The sequence below is a fragment of the Cynocephalus volans genome, chromosome 6 (genome assembly GCF_027409185.1).
Source record: "Cynocephalus volans isolate mCynVol1 chromosome 6, mCynVol1.pri, whole genome shotgun sequence".
Classification (NCBI taxonomy): domain Eukaryota; kingdom Metazoa; phylum Chordata; class Mammalia; order Dermoptera; family Cynocephalidae; genus Cynocephalus; species Cynocephalus volans.
The window spans coordinates 103,267,168-103,292,284 of NC_084465.1; the positions used below are offsets into that span (position 1 = coordinate 103,267,168).

The 25,117-nt window shown below is 44.1% G+C and overlaps 1 protein-coding gene across 5 annotated transcripts in view; it reads left to right on the plus strand.

The window, feature by feature from the left end:
* Positions 1-25,117, plus strand: part of ABAT (4-aminobutyrate aminotransferase) — a 46,131-nt gene that overhangs the window by 4,465 nt on the left and 16,549 nt on the right. For all 5 annotated transcript variants that reach the window (XM_063099421.1, XM_063099425.1, XM_063099422.1 and 2 more), the window contains exons 2-5: positions 3,898-3,995; positions 6,265-6,294; positions 7,690-7,807; positions 14,967-15,016. In XM_063099421.1, coding sequence (XP_062955491.1) covers positions 3,898-3,995; positions 6,265-6,294; positions 7,690-7,807; positions 14,967-15,016 — 296 coding nt within the window. The remainder of the gene's footprint in view (positions 1-3,897; positions 3,996-6,264; positions 6,295-7,689; positions 7,808-14,966; positions 15,017-25,117) is intronic.

Here is a 25,117-nt window from a genome sequence, read left to right on the forward strand (position 1 = left end):
GATCAAGAGGCCATTAAAAACATTTGGTGGCTGCTTTATAGTTTAGAGTTAAAAATGGACTCTTTGGATGATAGGCCACTGATAACCATGAGCATCAGTGTCTGACTCAAAGGTCCAGGCTGGATGGGCCATTTACACACTGTGTACAGTCTTGTGTGTTAATGACACCCTCTTCCCTACTTGGGGTGCTATTTTATTCATGAATAAAAATGCTGGATCATTCAATATTAATTCAAGCTTTTATTTTGCTTCTCAGTGCTTGTGATAATAATTTGCCTTTGGGAAAAGAAGGTTGTTTTGCTGCAAATGTTGCATTTCAAAGGCCAGCACTAGATGAGATCAAAGATTGTATGAGTTACATTCACAATATCTAGGAAAGAGGTCGAATGGGCAAATTTCCAGCTTAACCACTTGCTAGTTATGAGACCTTGGGCAAATGAATTAAATTTTCTGAGCCTCAGTGTCTTCTTCTGTAACACGAGCATAATAACATTTACCTCATTGGGGGTTGCAAGGATTAAATGAGATAATCCATGTAAATTGCTCAGGATAATTCCCGGTATGTTCCCACTAAGTGCTCAATACCCAGTGGATATCTGCTTTTGTGACCTAATGTAAGAGATCCAAGAAAAGGTATCCTTGACCCTTCAAATTTTGTTCTGTTCTCTTTTGGTACGTGGCATTATATTTCATCATTAAGAGCATATTCATTATAATAGTATTTGGTTATTTTCCTCTATAAAAAGCCAAAATTGAGATAGAGAAGCAAAAGCAGAAGTTGCATGGACCTGGGTTCCAATCCTGGCTCTGCAACTCACTAGCTGTGTGACCTTGGGAAAGTCACTTAACCTCTGTGATCCTCATCTGTAAATGGGAACATTACCTATCTCACAAGCAGGTTGTGGATTAATTAAAACAACAGATGGGAGTTTGCTACCTAGTACATAGTAAGGGCTAAATATGTGTTAATTTCCCCATCTTCCCCTTTCTGATAACACAGTTGCCCACAAACTTACCAGGCTCTGATTCTCAGGATCTCTGCCCTGCAGTCCTTTACCCTCCACCATCCATCACTCACAAGACTTGGCACATGCTAAGAACTGATGTAGTTCTTGTGACAGACCCAGCTGCCTTGCACATGGCCCTCAGACCTCCTGTCTCGTGCCACGTTGATCCCAGCTCCCAGGGGCCAGTTCTCACCCTCTCTTTACCAGCTCTCTCTACCTCCCTGCTTCTGTTCACTCACAGTCCCGCCATCCCTCCTAACTGCAGCTCCACATGACCCCACACACTCCCAATCATTTGTCTCAGGATTCATTCACCTGCAGCTCCCAGTGTGAACTGCCTTCATTCTTGGTATTTCCACTTTCTTATTCCCAAGATATCTGATTGCTACAATGCACTGTCAAGACATTTTCTGGAGAAAAGAATGGAGGACTTGTGCATCCTCACTTGAGTACAGCTTGCTAATTTCAAATTTTTCATTTCCCCCTTTGCTGGACATAAAGAAAGATCAGCACTGGTTAAGAGCCTATTTCTTTTTTTTTTTTTTTAAATATAGAGTTTATTTTTATTTATTTATTTTTTATTTTTTTTGTCTTTTTCGTGACCGGCACTCAGCCAGTGAGTGCACCGGCCAGTCCTATATAGGATCCGAACCCGCGGCGGGAGCGTCGTCACGCTTCCCAGCGCCGCACTCTCCTGAGTGCGCCATGGGCTCGGCCATAAGAGCCTATTTCTATCAAAATATGCATTCCTAGTTTTATGCAGATCTAGCTGGAATCATTGTTGTCCAGTAAGCCTGAGTTCTGGCCAAGGAAGAGATAAACAGTTTAGTGTACAAAAGTCATCGATATGTTCCATGACCTTTAATTCTCTTCTAATGGAATAAACTCTTTAGAAGCTGGCTGGTTAGCTCAGTTGGTTAGAGCACGACCCTGTAACACCGAGGTCAAGGGTTCAGATCCCCATACCTGCCAGCTGCCAAAAATAAACAAAAAAAAGGAATTCCCCTTTTAAGATCAAACAGAAAATAGAAGTTGTTTTCTTCATTTCTTAAATAAGTGTATAGTGCTGTATTTTAACTGGACTTTATGTCAAAAGGCTACATTGTATTGCATCATTAATTCAAAAACCTTCATTGATATTCAAAGCAATTATGGGAAATTAATAATGAAGTTAACCGTTTTCTAATATCATGGCTTTGTATAGTTCTTTGGTTTGTTTTTTTAAATTCGTATAGTTCTTTGGTTTGTTTTTTTTTTTTTTTTTTAGCAGTTTTAGGTTTACAGAAAAATTGAGCAGAAAGTATGAAAAGTCCCTATACACCCCCTCACCCCTACCCTCAGTTTCACCAATTATTAATATCTCATATTAGTGTGGTACATTTGTTATAACTGATGAGCCAATATGGATACATTATTAATACCTAAAGTCTATAGCTAACATTGGGGTTTACTCTTGGTATCGTGTATTATATGGATTTGGACAAATGTATAGAATGGCATGTATCACCAGTATAATATTATGCTTTGTATAGTTTGACAAGCTATTTGTGTGTGTGTTATGTGAGATCTTAACTTCTCTGAGCCTCAGTTTCCTCTCTGTGTAATGGAGACAAAGTTACATATAAAAAGATGAAATGAAATCATGCATATGATTTATGTAAAGTGTCTACTGATTCCCTAGTTTGATACAATTATCAGTTGAGAGGAACTGACATTTCCCAACCAGCAAACACGAACCAGGAAGGTACAAGATAAGCGGTGACGTTAAAGGGATTTTTAGGGGCTACTGATTGTAAGTCCTTAAACTCTTATCTTGGATTCACTGCAGCTTGTCGTTCACACTGGGATCAACAAGGCTTAGGCGTGGGGCTACCCTTTGTGTTTCAGCAAGATGCTGAGCTAAATAGCCTTTTGGGAACTCAAAACACCCTCTAGAAGTTTATTGCTATGCAAAAAGTGTCAAATGAGTTTCAAACAAATGACTTGTGACAAAAACTTTTTGTTGTTGTTGTTTTGCTGTTGTTGGCTGGCTGGTTCGGGGATCAAACCCTGGACCTTGGTGTAATCAGGAACATGTTGAAAAAACTTCTTTTTTTTCCTTAACAAAAAAACATCTGTTATGTGGGGACCACCTGAATTTAGAAATTTGATCATTCCTTCCTGGGTAATTCTGGTCATCACAACTGGGGAAGCATGTGCTACTGGCATCTTGTGGGTTGAGGCCAGGGATGCTAATAAACATCCTGTAGTGCACAGGACAGCCCCGCAACACAGAATTATCTAGCCCAAAATGTCAGTTTGAGAAACTCTGGTCTATGTAGACATTTGTATATAGATTAAATTTTTACAAGATTTGGATAATATTTATAATCTGATTTTTCACATGCTAATACAGTAGTCCATAAATATTCGAAATTTCTACCTTGAAACAATTAATGGGTGCATAATATTCCGTGAAATGATTGACCATTTCATATTCTACTAAGCTACCTTCCAGTGTTGGACATTTAGGTTGTTCCTCTTTATTATTGTTATACACAATACTACAATGAATATTTTTGAGCTACTTTTTTTTGCTTTGGCCTCATTATTTTCTTAGGATGAAGAAAGTCCTAAAACATCAAATTGCTCAGTTAAATAAGCATCAGCTTATTGTCACACCAGTAGACAGAAGTATGCCTGTTTGCCTACATCTACGCTGATGCTGGGTTTTCCCATTTTTAAAAAATCTGCAGTGTCCTTGTAGTGGACACAGTGTTCCAGGGTAGTCTGGCTGGGATGGGTTGAGGTTCCAGCACCAGCTCTGTTGGGGACATTGGGCTTCTGTTAGGGCAGACTCCTCATTATGTCTGCTGTCACCAGTGATTCTCATTGTCTTTGTTTACTGCAGGATCCAGACACATCAGTCAAGCTGCAGCCAAAGTTGATGTTGAATTTGATTATGATGGGCCTCTGATGAAGACAGAAGTCCCAGGACCTAGATCTCGGGTGAGTGAAGCACCCCTGAGTGGTGTGTTTTAGAAAAGAGAAGAAAAGGACATAGCTTGCAAGAACACAGCCAAGCTGAAGGACTGTATTGTTAGCTGCTTTCAGATAGCTCACTACTAGAGATCTGGGATGTTAAACTAGGTCGTTTGGCCATAACAGGTCAAAGACAGCTTCACAGAGGAGATGTATCCGCTATCCATTGCCACAATAATGCTGCATAACAAAAAATCCCCAAAACCTCAGTAGCATACAGCATACAGATTGCATATGCATCTAGGGTTAAATGGAGGTTTGGTAGGCAGCTCACTGGGCTCACCTATATGCCTGGGGGATAGCCAGTTGTCAGGTGATCTAGGGTAGGCTTGCTTTGGTCACTGCAGTGACTTGACTCTGCTCCATGTGTCTCTCATCCTCCAGCTGGCTAGACTGGGCTTGTTCTTATGGCTATAGCAGAGATGCACAAAAGCAAGAGAGAAGCATGCTGTAGGTCTATTGAGGCCTGTATTCCACACCAGCTGCCATCACTTCCACCTCATTCTGTTGGCCAAAGCAAGTCACATAGCTTGCTTAGAGTCCAGAGGCAAGGGATGGATAGAACTTCCAACCAATAGTGGAAGAATATGGCAATGTTAAATGGCACACAGCCTGGATATCAAATGCACTTGAACTTGATCTTGGAGGATAAGGAGGAGGAATTTGACAGAGGACATTCTGTTCTAGGCAAGGGGATGGCATTGTAAACCTTTTTAATGCAGATTTATTTTTTTCTTTGCATATTTTGCATATTTTTTTAGTGTCAGTTTTTTACTGCCAAAAGATACTCCTTTTGTCATTGCACCTATTTTATAAATCCAGAAATCTTTGTACTATCGTAAATGATTTTAGTTATTTTAGATAGTGTTTTGCTAACAAAAGGAGAGACTTTTTTCATGCATATTTCTATTGAGGGGTGGCTGGGTTTTTTTTGTCCTTTTTTGTGACCGGTAAGGGGATCGCAACCCTCGGCTTGGTGTCGTCCGCACTGCGCTCAGCCAGTGAGCGCACTGGCCATCCCTATATAGGATCCGAACCCACGGCGGGAGCGCCGCACTCTCCCGAGTGAGCCACAGGGTCGGCCCTGAGGGGTGGGTTTTAAGTCAGTAGTAGTAAAATACTTGGAATAACTTTGCATACTCTTGTCATTAATTTTATTTTGTATTTTTTTGTGGAAATATGTCATTTTATGACACTAATTGCCAAACTTTATTTTATGTCGAATATTTTTGGAGCTGAAATCTTTGTTATATGAAAGCAACTAGTTTCTAATTCCTAGTATCTGTAGAGTTGCACAAGTGATTTATGGAGTGTTTGGACTGTAATTATAAATGACTCTGATATGCAAATTAATATTTTCAACTTATTTTATTTTATATTTTTAATGGGGTGCTAAAGCTTTTTGGGGGGAGCAGCTGGCTGGTACAGGGATCTGAACCCCCGACCTGGTGTTACAAGGCAGTGTTCTAACCAACTGAGCTAACCGGCCAGCCCTAAGGCCTTTTTTTTTCCTACATTAAAAAAGAGCCCATGTTTTTATGGACACTAAATGAATACTTTCAGCTTACCTTTTTTTGTTAAATATTTTAGTTTATTTTATCTTCGAGGGGTCTAACTCTCCAGTCTACCTGTTGTACTCATAATTAAGCTGTGTAATGGAATTGTTTCCTGCCAACTACAGTCATGCATCACATAATGGTTCGGTCAACAACAGACCCCTATATGATAGTTGGTCCCATATGATTACAATGGATCTTAAAAATTTCTATCACCTAGTGACTTCGTAGCTGACGTAAAGTCCTAGCCCAATGCATTACTCAAGGAGGAGCAATAGGCTATACCACATAGCCTAGGTGCGTAATAGGCTATATCATCTAGGTTTGTGTAAGCACATTTGATTATGTTAACACAATGACAAAATCACCTGATATGCATTTCTCAGAATGTATCTCTGTTATTAAGTGACACATGACTGTATTTATATTAACTAACTAAAATATTCATAACATTGTTAACTAACTAATAAACTATTAAGTTATTGGCAAGAGAGAAAAAAATAAAGCTCCAAGACTTGGGAAGATACGAAAGATTTTTTGATTTTTTTTTTTTTTTTTTTTTTTTTTTTTTGCGGCTGTCTGGTACAGGGATTGAACCCTGAAGACATGAAAGATTTTAAACTATTTTGGCAAGAGTGTGTCCTTGCTATACATAACATTTTTGTTCTTCTTGCCTGCAGGAGTTGATGAAACAGCTGAATATAATTCAGGTAAGTGTGGATGAGTTACCATTCCTTCTATTGCCTCTTTATTACAATTTAGCTAAGAGATGGATGCTTCATCTCTGCTAGTTCTTTTAAAAAATGTAGTTGACTTTTGCCCTGAACCTTTTTTCTAATATTTCATGTGATTTCTCCTTTGTCCCATTGGTTATTTATGTGTTGTTTAATTTCCACATGTTTGTGTATTCCCCAAATTTCTTTCTGATACTGATTTCTAGTTTAATTCCATTGTGGTTGGAAAACATACTTTGTGTAATTTCAATACTTTAAAATTTATTGAGCCTTTTTTAATCACCTGGCATATGGTCTTTCCTGAAGAATGTTCCGTACGCAGTAGAAAAGAATGTCTATTCTGCTGTTGTTGGGAGGAGTGTTCTATAGATATTTGTTAATCTAGTTGCTTTTAGAGTGTTGTTGAAGTCTTCTATTTCCTTGCTAATCTTCTGCCTAGTTTTCCTATCCATCACTGAAGGCCAGGTATTGACGTCTCCAACTATTACTATAGAACTGTTTTTTTTCTTCAATTCTATTTGTTTTTGCTTTGCGTATTTTAGGGCTCTGCTGTTAGGTGCAAGTATGTTTATAATTGTCATATCTTCTTAGCAGATTGACCCTTTTATTATTATAAAATGTCTCTCTATCTCTAGTAATATTTTTTTGTTTTATAGTCTATTTTGTCTGATACTAGTATAAGCTCTTCTAACTTTTCTGTGGTTGCTGTGTGCAATCAGATATCATTTTCCATTCTTTTACTTTCAACCTATTTGTATTATTGAATCTAAAGTGTGTTTCCTGTAAGCAGCATATAGTTGGTTGTTTTTATCCAGTCTCACAATCCTTTACTTTTGATTGGATTGTTTAATCCATTCACAATTAATGTTATTATTGATGTGGTTGTACTTAAGACTGCCATTTTACTTTTTGTTCTCTAGATGTCTTGTGTCTTTTTTCTTCCTCTCTTCCTTTTTTACTGTTTTTTGTTTTTGTTTTTGTTTTGGCATTAAGTGAATGTTTTCTAATGTAATGTTTTCATTTCTTTAATGACTACTATATATCTTTTAGTTTTCTTAGTGGTTGTTCTAAGGCTTACCATGTCAGAATCTACTTCAGATTTATATCTCAACCTTTTTTGTTGTGATATATAAAACCCATACAGAAAAATTTATAAGATACAAAATCACAACTTAATGATCTATTATAAAGCAAACCGCCCATGTTACTACCCCCAGAGCAAAAAATACAACATTGCCAGCACCCACAGATACCCCATATGTTCATAGAATGGGCAGGACATGGTTTACTTCATCAATTCAAGCTTAATCCTAAAAGACTAAGAATCTAGGGAGTTGGAATGAACCTGAGTCAGTCTCTTCTTCCCCAAAGAATGCAGAAGCTGTTCATTTTTTCTGCAATTATGAAGAGAGCCGAGGCAATTACCTGGTTGATGTGGATGGCAACCGAATGCTGGATCTTTATTCCCAGATCTCCTCTGTTCCCATAGGTAAGACCTGGCAAATCAGTCCTTGGGTGTAGACTCTCTCTCTCTTTTCATCATGGCTATCCAGGCTTTATATGCTCCTCCCGGCAGACACATCCCAGTGTGTTGCGAGACACTTACCTCAAAGGCAGGGAAGGGAGGGAGTGATGTGTAGAGGGTATATTACTAGGTATCTTATATGTTTTTCTCATTTACTCCTCCCCTAAATCCTACAAGGTAAGCGTGTTAGTCTGTTTCTATTGCCTAAACCCTACAAGGTAAGCGTGTTAGTCTGTTTTATTTCTTATAGTTCAGAGGCTGGGAAGTCCACATTCTAGAGGGCACATCTGGTGAGGCCCTTTCTCTTGGTGATGACTCTGCAGCAACACAGGGTATCACATGGCAAATGAGCTGAGCAAAAGAGAGCTAGCCTTCTTACTTGCTGTTCTTTTAAAGCCATCAGAATCACGCCCATGACTCCATGAATGGGTCAGTCCATTCACAAGTCCTCACAATCTAATCAACTCTTAAAGGCCCCACCTTTCAAATACCATAATTGGATTTCCCACCCTCTTTTTAAATTTTATTTATTTTTTAAAAATTTTATTTCTTTGGTGCCTGGCCGGTATGGGGATCCAAACTCTTGACCTTGGTACTGTAACACCGCACTCTATCCACCTTCTTAACACTGTTACAATGGGAGTCAAGTTTCTAGTACATGAACCTTTGGGGGACACATTTGACCCATAGCAGTCAGTATATATTAATATCCCCATTTTGCAGGTAAGCAAACAAAGCTTGGAGAGGAATCGTAGCTAGGATGTGAACCCAAGTCTGTGTGACCACAGTGTCCACAACATGGGTGTCTTAGGTTTCCTGAAAGAAGAGCTTCAGGCAGGGATTTTTTTTTTCCCATTATTAAAAAAAACCCGATGAATACTTTATCTGAAGCTATCAACAACTGACAGTACAAACTGGACCAGTGAGGCAGGGATTCTTGTGCAAGTAGTTTATTGAGGAAGAGCTCTCAGGAGAAAGGGAAGGGAAAGAGCACAGGGTAGGGGAAGAAGCTAAAAGTGATGAGATTGTAGAGACTCTCCACAGCCTGATGCCCCAGGGAACTCTGGAGCATGAACTGTACCCCAGAGTTGGCCCCAGACTGAGGCCAAGGGTCTGGCCTTTTTGGACCCCCTGTGCCAGCCAGCCCTTGCTCGTCAGCTGCCTGAGAGGAGGACCTGTGTCCTCCAGCTGCCAGGGGAGGTCCTGGGCAAAGAGGCTCCCATTCGCCAAGGGCAATTTTCCAGAGAAGCAGACAGATGGAGACATTATCAGCCAACACACACAGCAGCTGGGAGGTGGGTGACCTGCCCAGGAAAAGTGACCTCGGTGGGACACCAGCAGCACCTGCCTCCCCATGCTCACCTCCCAGCCATACACAGCATGATGCACTGCTATAAAAGGTCACCCAGAAATGCAGGTAGCTGCTGTTCGCAATGTGGATGGGTAGTGTTTCTTTGGTTGAAGCCTTCCTGGCTGCATTCAGTGGTCGGTAATTTGTGTCTGATGAAGCCTGTCCCTTCACAGAGGATGCTGGATGCCACAGAGGAGAAGGGGCGCCCCTGCTCCCCAGCAGCAGCTCCCCATCCCCACCGTCTTGGCAGCCTGGGGCCTTTTCTCTGAGACCCAGCCTTGGGTGTCCACTCCTCCTCTATTTCCCCCAGCCCATTTCCTCAAACCTATTTCCCATGAACATGCAATTAAACAGTAAGCAGATGACTCATTCTTTTGGGGAAGTCCATCATTCAGGGGTGCTTTAGCCTTTGAAGGCATTTTGGATTCAGAGATTAACAACAGCCTATCTCCCCTATGTGCTGGAGTGAAAGGATGGGCTCTTGAGTTATCCTGGGTTCAAATCCTGGCTCCACCATATATTGGCTGCAGGACTGCGACCCACCCCCCAGAGCTCCTGCAGTTTGAATCCCAAGCCAGCCAGCATGTGTATGAGGGTGAGGGGATCAGGCCAGCAGCGTTTGTTAAAAGACTGGAAGTTCTAAAAGTTCTCTCTGTGGCCCCCTTTTCTCCTGTATCTGCAGTCTTTGAGATGATTTTTTAAAGCTAATATTGAGAATTTACTGTTTGCTTGGTACATTGGTAACTGCTAAGTGCTAATGTTATCTCATTAAAGTGCTATGACAAGAGCAATTAACATCATTTAATATCATCTCCCATTTACTGATGGGGCCATGACAAAAGAGATGGCAGGGTTGCCCAGCATGTTCAAGGAGTCCAAGGCTGAGCCAGGCTCTGTGTCTCCTAAGCTTATTTCTATGGTAGTATCATCTCTCCTCCAGAAGCCATTAAGACAGGCTGCATCTGGGGCTTAATGAGATTTACCCTGAACATGCTTATCTACGGAGACAGAAAGGTCGTAAACACTCAGGCAATGTGATAAGGAGCTTGAGTTGAAAGACCTCTGGTCAAAAAACTGTTGGAAAAACCCACAATGTTCCTTCCTTGAATCATGAGCACTTTCCAGCCTTGAGTCTAATGTGCCTTGGAGCGGGTTGGGGGAAGGAGAGGGGAAGAACATCAACCACTGTCTCCCCTTGGTGCCCCAGACCAACTCCCCCATCCATCCTCCAGCAGCAGGCGGAGTGAAGCAATAAGCCTCTTCCAGTCTCTTCCCTTCTTTGATTCTATGGAGGAGAAAGTCTCCCTGGGGTGATGCTGGGTCTTCAATACCTGTCTGAACTTGCTAATCTCTTATTATAGAAAAGAACAGGCCTCAGGCTCAGAGCATTGGGCAGGCACCGTAAAGATTGTTGCTGCTCCTCCCTCATTCAACCTCTAGCCATTAGTAGTATAAGGTCTCCTTTCAAAGTAAATGTATTTCAATTAAGAAATGAATGGGTTTAAAGAAAATAGGTACAGGGTATGTGTCTTAGTCTGTTCTAGGTCTGCTATAACAAAAAAAACCCATAAACCGGGTAGCTTATAAACAAGAGAAATTTACTTCTCCCAGTTTTGGAAGCTGGGAAGTTTAAGATTGAGGTGCTGGCAAATTTGGTGCCTGGTGAGGATCTACTTTCTGGTTGAAGATGATGCCTTTTCAGTGTGTCCTCACATGGTGGAAGGGGCAAATGGTCTTCCTTGGTCCTCTTTAATAAGGAACCTAATCCCATTCACGAGGGCTCCACCCTTGTGACTTAATCACCTCCCAAAGACCCCACCTCCTAATACCATCACCTTGGATTAGGTTAGGTTAGGATTTCAACACATGAATTTTGGGGGGATACAAACATTCAGACGATAGTAGTATTATGATAAAAATTGTGATATTTTAAGACCGGTAATGGAGGCTGGCTGGTTAGCCCACTTGGTTAGAGCACCACCTTGTAATGCCAAGGTCAAGGATTTGGATCCCCCATATGGGCCAGCTGGAAAAAAAAAAAAAAAAAAAAAGGAAAGGACTGGGAGTCTCCAAAGTGTGCTTCCTGCTCTAAGATTTGTTGATTAGTTTCTTCTCATCCACGATAGTTTTGGATAAGTGATATCTCTGATTTCCATATTATTTTGATTCATTCAATTAAAATCTACTGAGAAGGGCAATTGGCCACTATCTTTGAGGGTCTTACAATCTGGTCTCCAGACCTCAATGCATCCTTCCTCCTACGAACTTGGCCTTCCTGCCAGGGCTATTGCCAGGATTAGCAATAGTGAACAGAAAGCCCCCTGCACATAGTAGATCCTCAGTAAATGGAAGCTTTTCTTGTAAAAGGAGGGAAGATTGAGATAGAACTGTAGCATGGGGCCCAGAATGCCTTGGGTTCCAAGTCTGTCTGTGATAAAGAAGCTAGTCACGTTCCTTAACCTCTCTGCATCTCCTCTTTCTTGTCTGCATCTTTTAGCCGGGGATGCCTGCCACATAGTGCTGCTGGCAGGATTAAGTGAGATCATGCTTAAGCCTGGCACATAGTTAATGCTTAATAAACAGGAATTATAATCATCATTAGTTACATATGTTTTCTTTCTTTTTTTCATGTTCCTAAAAGGTTATGTGTCTAGTGTGAGGTTTCTGAGAACGTTTATCGCAGTTATTGAACCAGACCAAACTGTATTAGATATATGTTTTCAATCATTCAACAAACACTGGGCACCCAGCATTTAAGAAGCACCACTCCCGGGGCCAGCCCGTGGCTCACTCGGGAGAGTGTGGTGCTGATAACACCAAGGCCATGGGTTCGGATCCTATATAGGGATGGCCGATTTGCTCACTGGGTAAGCATGGTGCTGACAACACCAAGTGAAGGGTTAAGATCCCCTTACCGGTCATCTTTTTAAAAAAAAAAAAAAAAGAAGAAGAAGCACCACTCTAGCTGGGGTGACAGACAAGTTATATAACAATGCCAAGCAGTACATCTTTTGTTCATTTCGTTTTTGGATTGTTCATTGCAAGTGTACAGAAATACAATTGATTTTTGTGTATTGATCTTGCCTCCTGCAACTTTGCTGAGCTTGTTGTTAGCATTAAGAGTTTTTTAGTGGATTCCTGAGGATTTTCTATATACAAGATCATTTCATCCATAAATAGAGATAGTTTTACTTCTTCCTTTCCAATCTGGATGCCATTTATTTCTTTTTCTTGTCTACTAACCCTGGCTGGACCTTCTAATACTATGGTGAATAGAAGTTGTGAGAGTAAATATCCTTGTCCCCTTCCTGATCTTGGGTAGAAAGCATCCAGTCTTTCACTGCTGAATATGATGTTAGCTGTGGACTTTTTGTAGATGCCCTATATCAGGTTGAGGAAGTGCCCTTCTGTTCCTAAGTTATTGAGTGTTTTTAGTATGACATGGCATTGGATTTTGTCAAATGCTTTTTCTGCATCTATTGAGATGATCATGTGATTTTTGTTTTTTATTTTATTGATATGATGTATTATATTCGGGCAAGGAAGAGACAGAAATACTGTATCAGTGGGAGGCAGAGAGGGATGTGGGCTGCAGATCTCAGCATCAGGCTGCATAGAAGGAGGTGGGCCTCCTCTGGGCTTTGAGGCGGGAGAAGAATTTGGACATACAGAGAGGCAGAGGGAAGTCACTCGAGGCAGGTGGTACAGTGTGAGCATAGTGTGCAGACAGGTGTGCCCATGCAGCACAAGGCCACCCTCCTGCCCGGGACAGAGAGCTCATACCAGGGAGTCACAGGCTAGCCCTTTGCTGATGCTCTTTGGCCTGCACAGTGTCCAAAGTAGACCCCAAAGTCCCAGGACAATCAGAACCTTGTCTAGGCACCTTGCTCTTCCCCTCTCCCCTTGTTATCACCAGTTCTTTCCAACCTGGCTCTAGGAGAAAGTCCAGTCAAGACCTTGTTGAGGGCGGGCTGGTTAGCTCAGTTGGTTAGAGCATGGTGCTGATAACACCAAGGTCCAAGGTCCGAGGTCCAAGTTTCAACCCCTGTACTGGCCGGCCACCAGAAAAACAAAACAAAAAGACCTTGTTGGTCTCAGTAGCAGCCACCGGTGTGCTAAACCTTCAGGGCTCCCCTAGGACCCCTTCCCTCTGGTCCTCTGGCCAGTGAGGGCTGGTGTCGCTACAAAGTATTCTGGGGCTTGTGGAGCAGCATCGCCACAGACAGGGGACTCTGTACAAGGCAGAGGTGGGAATGTGCGTTATCTACCACTGCTGGCCCCGGGGGTGATGTTGCCACTTCCAGGGCTTCAAGACACGTGAACATGAGGATGCATTCATCAGGGTGAGAGTTGTGATTTTTGGTAACTCAAGTCAAAACAATGAGGTCAGGCTTTGAGTTCTTTTCTCAAAGAGAGACGTTCCAGCTGCTGTCTTGTGCTCCAAGGTGATGTGAAATTGTCTCCCAGTACAGACAGGGAGACAACCTGAAGGGCAGGTGCCTTCCAGGAGAGAGAAAATAGCTTAACTTCTTAGGGAATATCAACATGTGATAGATTTGTAGAGAATGTCTTCAAAAGAGCCCTGGAAGATTATCTTGTTCAAGTCTAACATGACTAGAAAGCAAGACTTATGGATTAATTTTCTTTACATTTAAAAAAAATTTTAATGGTGGGGGTGGGCCAGAATCTTTCCTAAGCCCCATCCCCAATTTCCCTCCCAGAAGCAACCATTGTTGTTGGTTTCTTCTAGAGAGATATTCAGAGCACTCATCAGCATATTGTGTCCTGTGTCTTTCCTTTTTCACTTAGCAGTGGATCTCAGAGATTCTAACTCAGCACAAATAAATCTCTCTCATCCTTTTCCACAGCTGCATGGTTACATTAGAAGGCTTTCCTCATATGGATGAATCATAATTTATCTCCTTAATTCACTTTTTTTTTTTTTTTTGGCGGCTGGCTGGTCCAGGAATCCAAGCCCTCAGTGACCTTGCTGTTGTCAGCATCATGCTCTAACCAAGAGAGCTAACTGGCCCGCCTCCCTGATCCACTATTCATGGACAGCAGGTTACTTCATGTCTTGAGATATTAGAGTGTCACAGTTAAGATCCACGTACATAGGTCTTTATGCACATTTGTAGGATACATTTGTAGAAGAACAATTTCTGGATCAAAGGGCATCCTAAGCCTGGTCACGCAGTGTCAGGCCCCATCTGGATAGTAAATACAGTGGACGCTGAGACTCTGCAAGGGTCTGCAGGCAGGATGAGAACGTGGGTCACAGAGTGCAGGCTGCTTCACTCCCTCTGTCCCCAAGCAAACATTTATTGAGCACCAGCCCAGCCAGTGGGCACTGGGGAGAAGGCAAGGACTGTACTTGCAGTTCATCCAACTGGCCTGTCGAACAACTCCCCAGGCCCGGTCTTGAAATTTGCTTCAAACTTGCATTCACCTTCTCTCATGTGTAGCACAGTAGGTCTCAAACCTGAAGGAGTATCAGAGTCTCCTAGAGAATTTGATGAAGATTTCCAGGCTATAACCCAAGAGATTGAGTCAGGGGCCCATAGTGGGCCCCAAGAATATCTTATGTTATTTTATTTTTTTACCTTAAGAGAGTCATATTTACCCAGGAATCTCTTGGTCTGCAAAGGATAAAAGACCCCTTGGCATGTAAAAGGAGTCACAGGGTTGGGGGGGGGACAAAAGGCAAGGGAGGGGCGTGGCAGCCCTCAGGTGCAATGCTGAGCTCTAATAACTATTCCCTCCTCTCCCCAGGTTACAGCCATCCTGCCCTGGCAAAGCTTGTCCAGCAGACTCAAAATGTGGTATGTTTCCGGGTTATTCAGAGTAAAGACCAAATGTGTTCATGGCCATTCACAGAATCACTGGGCAGCCTTTGGAAATAGTCCATTCATTCATTCATTCACTCACTCATTCATTCCATAAATATTTATGGAGCCCATACTATGCCCTAGGCACTTGGAATGCCTTGGTGAGCAAAAGCACAGAGCCCCATTCCCCAGGAAGCAGTCACTTAACCAAACGCATAAGTGGAGAATTGCAACCATATTAAGTGTCACAGAGTAAGGCAGGCAGTGACGGGTGGGCATAAATTCACAATAATAGTTAACATTTATGAAGAACGTAGTATGTACCAAACACGGTGTCCAGCACTTTATGGCCGTCATATTGACAAGTCTATGAAGGAGGTACTGTTGTTATCCCCATTTTACTGATGAGGAAACTGAGGCACCGAGAGGTTAAGTATTTGCCCAAGGTCACACAGTCAGTGGAGGTGCAAGTAATAAACCCATAGGAGCTGAGCTATTTGTGGATGGAGGGCCCCAGGGTCAGGGAAGATTTCCAGGGAAATGACGTTTGAGTTGAAATCTGAAGGGGGGGCGGGGCTACCAGGTGAGGGGTCAGGGAAGAGAATGGTCCCTACAGGTAGAAGAGCAGGAAGGAGGGTGGCAGCTTGTTTAAGGATCAAAAGAGGACAGAGGAATCCAGGTAGAACTGGAGTAGCAGCACGAGCACATGGCTTTTAGATACCACCTAGACCGGGGTTCCTCCACCTCAGCGCTGTTGACATTTGGAGCTGGATAATTCTTTGTTGCGGGGAGAGGGAGGCTGTCCTGTGCATTGGAAGATGTTTAGCAGCATCCATGGCCTTTACCCCCAAGGTGCAAGTAGCACCCCTCCCTTAGCTGTAATGACCAAAAATGTCTGCAGACATGGCCAAATGTCCCCTGGTGGAGGATATAGTCACCCTGGTTGGGAGCTCCTGCAGTAGAAGACATCAGTCTCTATCCTGAGAGTAGTGGAAATCCATTGCATGGCTATGCTAAAGGTGAACACACCTGCAGAGATATGCACACATCCTAAACGCACCACTCAGCGAGTTTTCCCACATAACCTGGTGTTCCTCAACTTTTTTTTTTTTTATCATCATCCCTTAAGGAGCATTTTAGACATTATTTTCCTATTTGTTTCCCCATCGTGAATTTTTTTTTTTTTTTAAATGACTGGTAAGGGGATTTTAACCCTTGACTTGGTGTTGTCAGCACCAGGTGAGCTAACCAGCCATCCCTATATAGGGATCCGAACCCGTGGCCTTGGTGTTATCAGCACCGCACTCTCCCAAGTGAGCCACGGGCTGGACCTTCCTCTTCTGCTTTTGCTATTCGGGGCTCATGTGGTTGCACTGGGTCCATCTGGAAAATCCAGAATAATCTCACTATTTTAACTGATTAGAAACCTTAATTACATCTGCAAAGTCCCTTTTACCATGTAACATTTTCACAGTCCCAGGGATGGGATAAGTGTGGCATCTTCTTGGGGACCCTAATGGTGTCTACAACAAACGCACAGATACTCTGCGTATGTACAGTATTGATGTCTGTGCTTTTCACATAACAGAGTAAGATTTCTTTTCACCTCCACTGAAAGCGCTTGGATTGTAATGGGGACTCAGAACATGGCCTCACCCAGTTACTGTCCCCAGACCACTCCCCTTACTTCTAGATAGATGTGTTTCTCCTGTTCTTTAGTGCCACCTAAATGGAATTGTCGGTGTGTCCTCTTTATCTTGTTTGGCGTATTTCACTCAAAATCACGTCTGTGTGGTTCATCCTTGCTGTTGTGTGTGGCTGCAGACCATCTGGTCTCATGGCTTTATGGCATTCCATTGTGTAAATATACTGCCATCAATTTATCCACTCTACTGGTAGTGAGCATTTGGACAGTTTCCAGTTTGGGGCTACTCTGAAGACTGTTGCCGTGGACGATTACGGATGTGCCTTTGGTGAACACATTTTTGTGTTTCCATTAGGGACAAAGCTAGGAGTAGAATTGCCAGCCCTACTGTGTGTCCATGTTCAGCCTCAGCAGATCTGCCAGGCAGTTTTCCAAGCTGGTTGTACCGGTTTCCACTCCCACCGGCAGCATGTGACAATTCCAGTTGCTCCTTGTCCTCACCACCCCTGGGTATCTTGAGAGGCTTTTCATTTGACTCAAAGCATGACATACAAGGAGCTGGATTCCCAAAAAGAAATCCAAGGAAGGCATGGGGACCAAAAACCCAATCCTGGTCAGGACTGAGTCCCCAACCTGAAAACTTTCTTCCCTTTTATCATCAGAGCTGAACATAGTGGGAAAGAACCACATTCCCGTCTTTATAAATGGGTGTGGCCTGCCTGGGCAGGGCTTGGGGACATTCTTGGCTCCAGTGAGTTGATGGGTTCAGGGGCTGCTGTAGAGGAAACCAGCATCCTCCTGGAGGTGTCTGATGATGCTGATTTGCAGCCGAGTCTCTGCGGGTATGTTTACATTTGAAGCCCGGCTTTGTTGCAAAACGTTGTGCAGATCCCAGATGCCTTGGCAGTTGGTGCTGAAAAAATGTGTCAACAAACGTGTCAGACACATTCACAGTGTCAACTGCCTCCGGAGGCAGAAGCGTCCCCAACACCATGTGACATCAAAGCCCAAGGATTCTGATTTCCAGGGATGGCACCACCCTGTCCCAGTCAGGAATCTCCCCACCCACCTCTAACCTTTCACCTCTCACCTAGTCAGGGACTGGTTCCCACACCTATGTCTCCCACTTGGATTTTAGCAGCAGACTCGCTCCGTCGATCCCTCCCACCTCCGTCCTCATCTCCAACCTGCGCTGTGCATGGAACCCTCGCCCAGTACCCACTGCCTTCAGGATGCCTCCCGAACCCCTCCACTTCAAATGCAAAGCCCTTGCTGATCTGGCTCCTGCTTTCTTCTTCAGCCTTATTTCTTGACAATTGTTCTTTCCCCAGTTATGGGCTGAGTACCTACCATGTGCCAGGCACTGTTCTCAGTCCTGGATTTGACAGTGAGATCACGGTCTTGATCGCAGTCTGTGCTGAGTCGTTCTGCAGAGAAGCTGAGTTTGGAGCTTGGTGAAAGGAGCACCCTGCCTCAGGCGTACAGAAGTGTCATCCAACTGCCATAGCTAAAAGGTTACATTTCCTGCAGTGTGCACCCAGGCATCGGGCTGGGGGACCACTGGCTGACATCTTGAGTCTTCTAAATCTTTGGCTGGAGATGTGCTCAGGTGGTGGTTGTGGTATTTTACCTGTCCAGGGCAGGTTCCTGCCAGGTCATCAATGTCCCGAGAAGGGGCTAATCAAGCTTTCTGTACTCCAGCCACATCACCCTGAAACTCTAACATAATTACTTTATGTGACTGCAAAAAACGAAACCATGTCCCCTAAATCTAATATATCTAATATCTAATATCAGTTCCAATTTCTTATGTCACCAGGACCATCTCGTTACATTGCCCACAAACTATACAATGATTGTTGGACTTTGCACATGCACAGTCATGTTGCAATGAATGGCAACTGCAATCTGACATCCCCACACTTGGGGTGGACATATCACAGCAGGCCTGGCCAGGTAAGGCACATGCCATCCTGTGACCTCCAGGCCTTCCCACCTGCATAGCTCTGCCCTTTAAGACTGAGCTCCTACATCCCCTGTGTGCCATGTCGTCTCACTACCTCCTTACAAGTACCTGGCGAGGGATCCCCATTTTGGCAGATGAGGACCCTGAAGCTCAGAGAGGTTAAGTGACTTGCCCAGGATTGCACAGCCACTTAAACCAAAGACCATTCTCTTCACGCTGCACTTTAAGACTGCTGAGCTGATGGCAAGGATTCTAGAAACCTGTCCTCATTTGATTCTGCTACTCAACGTCCCAGATATCTTCTGTTCTTATTGTCATGCTTTGTCGAGCAAGAACACCACCCCCACGTCTTTCCTGGACCCCGATAGGCAGTCAAGCTGCCAGCCAGCCTGGCACCCCTGCTGTGAGCCACTTTCCCGTGTTGCCTGTGACAGCAGTCTGCTTCTACCCTGATCTCATGATGTGCCTAATTTCTCAGAAGCCCCACAGCAGCTCACAGACAGCAGGAAATGCTCCTTAAGGACCCCTGCAGGCAAGCCAAGGTCTCCGGCTTGTGCCAAGCAAACACATATCCAGCATTAACATTTTTTGGGTGGAGGCTGCCTGGAGTGTCTGATGAACGGCATCTGAAGTCAACAAACCAGGGTCTAAGTCATGGTTCTCTTCCTATCTTTGTGACTCAGGGCAAGTTGCTTGACCTCTCTGGTCCTGTTTCCCCAACTTTACATCGAGGAGGCTTAACTTCCCCGACTACTTATCCTAGAAACACCTGGCTGGTCACAAAGCAGAGAAAACAACAGAGGTATGAATCTGTCACAATTTCTAGCGGCCCAAGCCAAGTCCCAAAGCCACCAGGAAAATGATCTTTGGGGACCTCTCTGTCCTTGGGTTTCCCCCTATGCAGTAATGCCACTATGTGGCTTTGCATTGAGTTTATCACAGTGATTACGTTTAAGAGACAGAGGTACCCAGAAGTCCCCAAGTCCCAGTATAGTCCTCCCCTTTTTTATAACTGAACGTTTTTATTTTAGAATCATTTTAGACTTACAGATAAGTTGTAAAGATAGTTCCCATCTACCTTTCTCCAGATGACCCTAATGTTTACATCTCACCTCACCGTGGTACATCTGTCAAAACAACTTGTACAAATTAACACTGGTACGTGACACATTTCAGACTTTATTTGGATTTCATCAGTTTGTTTTAATGTTCTTTTTTGTGTTCCAGGATGCCACAGTGCACTTAGTATAATCTCTTTTTATAACCCAAACCTACTTCTTCCGGACCTCATTGTTTATTCCCAGTGCAGACTCCTGCCGGGGGGGGGGGGGGGGGGGGGCTGTGGGGACCTCCAGGGACTGTTCTGCTCTTATTCCACTGGCATGAGTCTCTCTTATTAGCATAAAAGGGAGCTCCATCACCAAGGTAATGGAGGCGGCTGGATTTTGCAGGACCTTGGGCTCCTGGTCCACCTCCAGCTGTGACCCTGGCTCACCTTTCTCTTGGTGTCCCAACAGTAACCTGCCTGCAGCCTCCACCTCCATTTCTTGCAGAACTGAACTGTTCTGAATTCAGTGGCTTAACATGTTTTGCCACTCAGTCTAAGGCATCTCTCCCCAATATGATCACTTGTTCTCCTGATCAGTAAAGGGTGACAAGGTTATCATAAGCCCCTGTAAAGCCCCTGCCCAATGCCTGCCATATAGCATGTCCCCAAGACATATCAGTGCTGGCTCTTGTCCCTCCTGGGGCTTACTGCTCCACTCTCTCCAGACCCTTCCCCTCCTCCTATGGGGTGAGGAGGGTGGTCACTCATGACCTGGCCTGGAGCCACTCCATGAGCAGTCATCATCTCCTGGGTCTTCCTGGCACACCTGTGAGCAAGGAAGGGCAGGCGATATTATCCCCATTTTAAAGATAAAATAGTTGAGGCTCCTTAACATTAAGTGACTTGACCTTGACAGTTTTAACTCCTAACCTAGCACTTTTACCCTCCCCTAACTGGTCTCTGGAATGAAATAATGTGAACAAATGCACTTTACTGTCCAGAAATACAACACAGTGTTTTTACAATAGGACTCAATGAATGAGTTGAAGAATGGAGTTATGAGTACAAACCTTCCTGATTGCTATAAAAAGAGAAATATATATCCACTGTAATCTAAGCCTTTCTGTGACTCTAAACTTTTTAAAACACCATTTTAGTACCCATGTGACATTACCTTGAGTTAACCTGCTTTAGTTTACTTAACCCAATGCTGGATGCTGAGCATTCTCCTTTCCGTTGTTATAAATACTACCACCTGAATAATTAAATGCATCGCCTTTGTCCATGTTAGAAATCGTTTCTTTAGAGAGGGTCCAGAAATGAGATAGCCGGAGCAGGGTATAAAATATGGTAAGGCTCTTAACACACATTATCGACATGCTTGGTTGAAACTTCTGCCGTGGTTGGTGTCCTTCCAGGATTGGACATGATCGGTTTGTTCAGGTTTTTTCTTCTTTGCTTTAAGGAAAGTGTTTCAGGACATGGCAGCAAGCCTGTGGGGGAGACTTGGGACAGTTGGCCCCACCGTGTGTCTCTCCCTCCATCATGTGGGCAGCTAGCAACCATGCCTATGTTTTAAAGCCAGTAGGGCTTGTTCCCTTCAAGAATGCAGCTACAGGAGTGGGGGGTTGTTCCTCAGCTAGAGGTCGTTTTAAGATATTTTGGGCCGGCATTTTTAAATTAATGCACATTAAAATCTGCATTTCCGTTTTCTTTTGAAATTTGGAGGTGCTGGCTCCTTTGGCCTTCAGTCCTGCTCACAGCCACTGACGGGGCAGGGCTGACCACCCTTGGTTAAGCAAGTTCATCTTGGTCACCGCCAGGCCCAAGATTGACACAGAATCTTTTAATTTTTGAACATGGTTTTTTCTCACAATCAGGCCACTCTGGTTATTTAGCCAGCTTCCCCAGCAGATCCCCTGTTCTGTTTAGAAATTCCAGAACTGCTGCTGCCTTGTTCATGTCTTTTTTCTTTCTTTCTTTTTTTAATAACCTTTTGTTTATATGTTTGTTTGTGTTGTTTTTTTGGGGGTGGCTGGCCAATACAGGGATCAAACCCTGGACCTTGGTGTTATCAGCACCACACTCTAACCAACTGAGCAACCAGCCAGCCAATGCCTTTTTTCCTCTTCATTTTTTAAAAATTAAGGTACTATTTATACACAGTAAATTCCACCCTTTTTGGTGTACTGTGGGTGTTGATAAATGCATATGTTTTAGTCCGTTTGTGTTGCTATAACAGAACAACCTGAAACTGGGTAATTTATAAGGAAAAGAGGTTTATTTGGCTTACGATTCTGGGACAGCTGCATCTGTCACGGGCCTCAGGCTGCTTCTACTCATGGCGCAAAGTGGCAGGCAGCCAGTAGGTACAAGCAGATCACATGGCGAGAGGAAGCTAGAGAGAGAGAGAAGGTGCCAGGGTCTTTTTTTTCCAACGAGCTCTCGCGGGAACTAATAGAGGGAGAACTCACTCATTAATCCCTCCTCCCCCAGGGAGAGCATTAATCCATTCATAAAGGATCCTCCCCCATGACTCAGTTTCCAGCACTGCCACATTGGAGATCAAATTTCCACATGAGTTTTGGAGGGGACAACACATCCAAACCCCATCATTCCGCCCCTGGCCCCACAAAACTCATGTTCCTCTCATATACAAAATACAATCATTCTATCCCAACAATTCCAAAAGTCTTAGCTTGCTCCAGCACCAACTTAAAAGTCCAAAGTCCAAAGTCTCATCTGAGACCAAAAGCAAAAGTCCTTCCAGCTGTGAACCTGAAAAACAAAACCAAATTTATCTACTGCCAAGATACAATGGTGGAACAGACACTGGGTATACATTCCCATTCCAAAAGGGAGGAATAGGCCAAAAGAAAGGAAAAACCGGTCCTGAACAAGTCCGAAAACCAACAGGACAGACATTAAATCTTAAAGCTCCAAAATAATCTTCTTTGACTCCAACTCCTGCATCCTGGGCACACTGGGGCATCTGGGCCCCCAAAGCATCAGGCAGCCTTGTTCCCACAGCTCTGCCAGGCACAGCCCAGTGGGCTGTGCTAGTGCCTGTGGCTTTTCCAGGCCTGCATTGCACATTACCAGCGGCCCTGCAGTTCTGGGGTCCTGGCTGCAGCCCCACTGCCTTGGCTCTACTAGACATTTCCCTGGTGGGGGCTCTCTGTGGGGGCTCTGACCCCACTTTTCTGCTCGGCATTGCTCTAGTAGATGACCTCTGTGGTGGCTCTGCCCCTGTGGCAGATTCTGCCCGGGCTTCCAGGCTTTTCCATACATCCTCTGGAATCTGGCTGGAGGCTGCCATCACTCCACTGCTCTCACGTCCTGCCGGCCTGCAGACTTAACACAATGTGGACGCCACTGAGGTTTCGGGCCTCTACTCTCCAAGGCTGCTGCACGAACCACACTTGGGGCCACTCCAGCCAGAGCAGCTGGGATACAGGGAGCAGGTTCCCGAGGGCAGCTGCGCCCCAGGTCTATCCTCTGGGACAACTCAGTCCTTCTAGGCCTCAGGGCCTGTGATGGGTGGGGTACCCTTCCAGACTTCTCAAATGCCTTTAGGACATTTTTTCCATTTTCCTGGTTCTTAGCATCTGGCTGCCTCACCGCCAAGATAATGTCTTCAGCAAGCAGTTTATCTGCTTCACCCTTGCATTTTTCTCGGCTCTTGCATTTTTCTCGGCTCTTGCATTTTTCTCGGCTCTTGCATTTTTCTCGGCTCTCTGCTTCTTCACTGCATGGCCAGGCTGCAAAGTTTCCAAATCTTTATGCTCTCCTTCCATTTTAAATTCTGGCTTTACATCATGCCTTTGCCACCATAACTCAGAGTAGGCTGTCAGTGTCCTGAATGCTTTGCTGCTTAGAAATTTCTTTGGTCAAATGCTCTGGTTCACAACTATTAAGTCCCACCTTCCACAAAATCCAAGGGCATGGACACAATGCGGCCAAGTTCCTTGCTATGGTGTAGCAAGGGTGATCTTTTGTCCAATTCCCAATAAGTTCCTCATTCCTATCTGAGACCTCATCATCTGCATGGCCTTTACTGTCCACATTTCTATCAGTGTTCTGCTCACCACCACATAAGTCTCTAAGGCATTCCAAACTTTCCTTCGTCTTTTTCTCTTCTTCTAAGTCCTCCAAACTCCTCCAACCTTTGCCCATTACCCAGTTCCAATACTACATCCACATTTTCAAGTAGCTGTATGGCAACACCCCATTCCTGGTACCAATTTTCTGTTTTAGTCTGTTTTGTGTTGCTATAACAGAACAACCTGAAACTGGGTAATTTGTAAAGAAGAGAGGTTTATTTGGCTTACAATTCTGGGACAGCTGCATCTGGCGTGGGCCTCAGGATGCTTCTACTCATGGCAGAAAGTGGCAGGCAGCTGGTGGGTACAAGCAGATCACATGGTGAGAGGAAGCAAGAGAGAGGAAACGAGAGAGAGAGAAAGTGCCAGGGTCTTTTTTTTGCAATGAGCTTGAGCTCTCGCGGGAACTAATAGAGCGAGAACTCACTCACTACCCCTCCTCCCCCAGGGAGAGCATTAATCCATTCATGAGGGATCTGCCCCCATGACTCAATCAGTTTCCAACACTGCCACATTGGAGATCAAATTTCCACATGAGTTTTGGAGGGGACAACACATCCAAACTCCATCAGCATACTTGTGTCATCACCATCAAAGTCCAGACACATTTGCACATGTGTGTACACAGCCGCATCATTCACAATGGCCAACAGTTGGAAGCAACCCAGGTGTCCATTGACAGATGTATGGATAAACAAAAAGTAGTCTATTCATACAATGGAATATTATTCAGCCTTCAAAAGGAAGGAAATTCTGACACATGCTACAACATGGATGAACCTTGACAACGTCATGCTAAGTGAAATAAGCCAGTCACAAGAAGACAGATGCTGTATGATTGTACTTATATGAAGTTTCTAGAGTAGTCACATTCATAGAGATGGGAAGTAGGATGATGGTTGCCAGGAGCTGGGAGGAGGAGAATGGGGAACTGATGTTCAATGGGGAGAGAGTGTCAGTTTGGGGAGATGAGAAAGTTCTGGAGGTGGATGGTGGTGATGGTTGCCCAGCAATGTGAGTGTACTTAACACCACTGAATGGTACACTTGGAAATGGTTCAGACGGTAAGTTTTATGTTATCTGCTTTTTACAATTTTTTTAAAAAAGAAAAATTCATCACTCCAGACATTCCCCTGTGTCCCTTTGTAACCAATCCCACTCTAGCCCCTGGCAACCATGAGCTGTTCTCCATTTCTATAGCTTTGCCTTTTCCAGGACACCGTAGATGTGGAACCACGCAGTGCATCCCCCTTTGATTCTGGCTTCTGTCACTCAGCCTCATGACCCTGAGGTTCTTCCAAGTGATTTGCATGGGTCGTAGATGGTCCCTTCC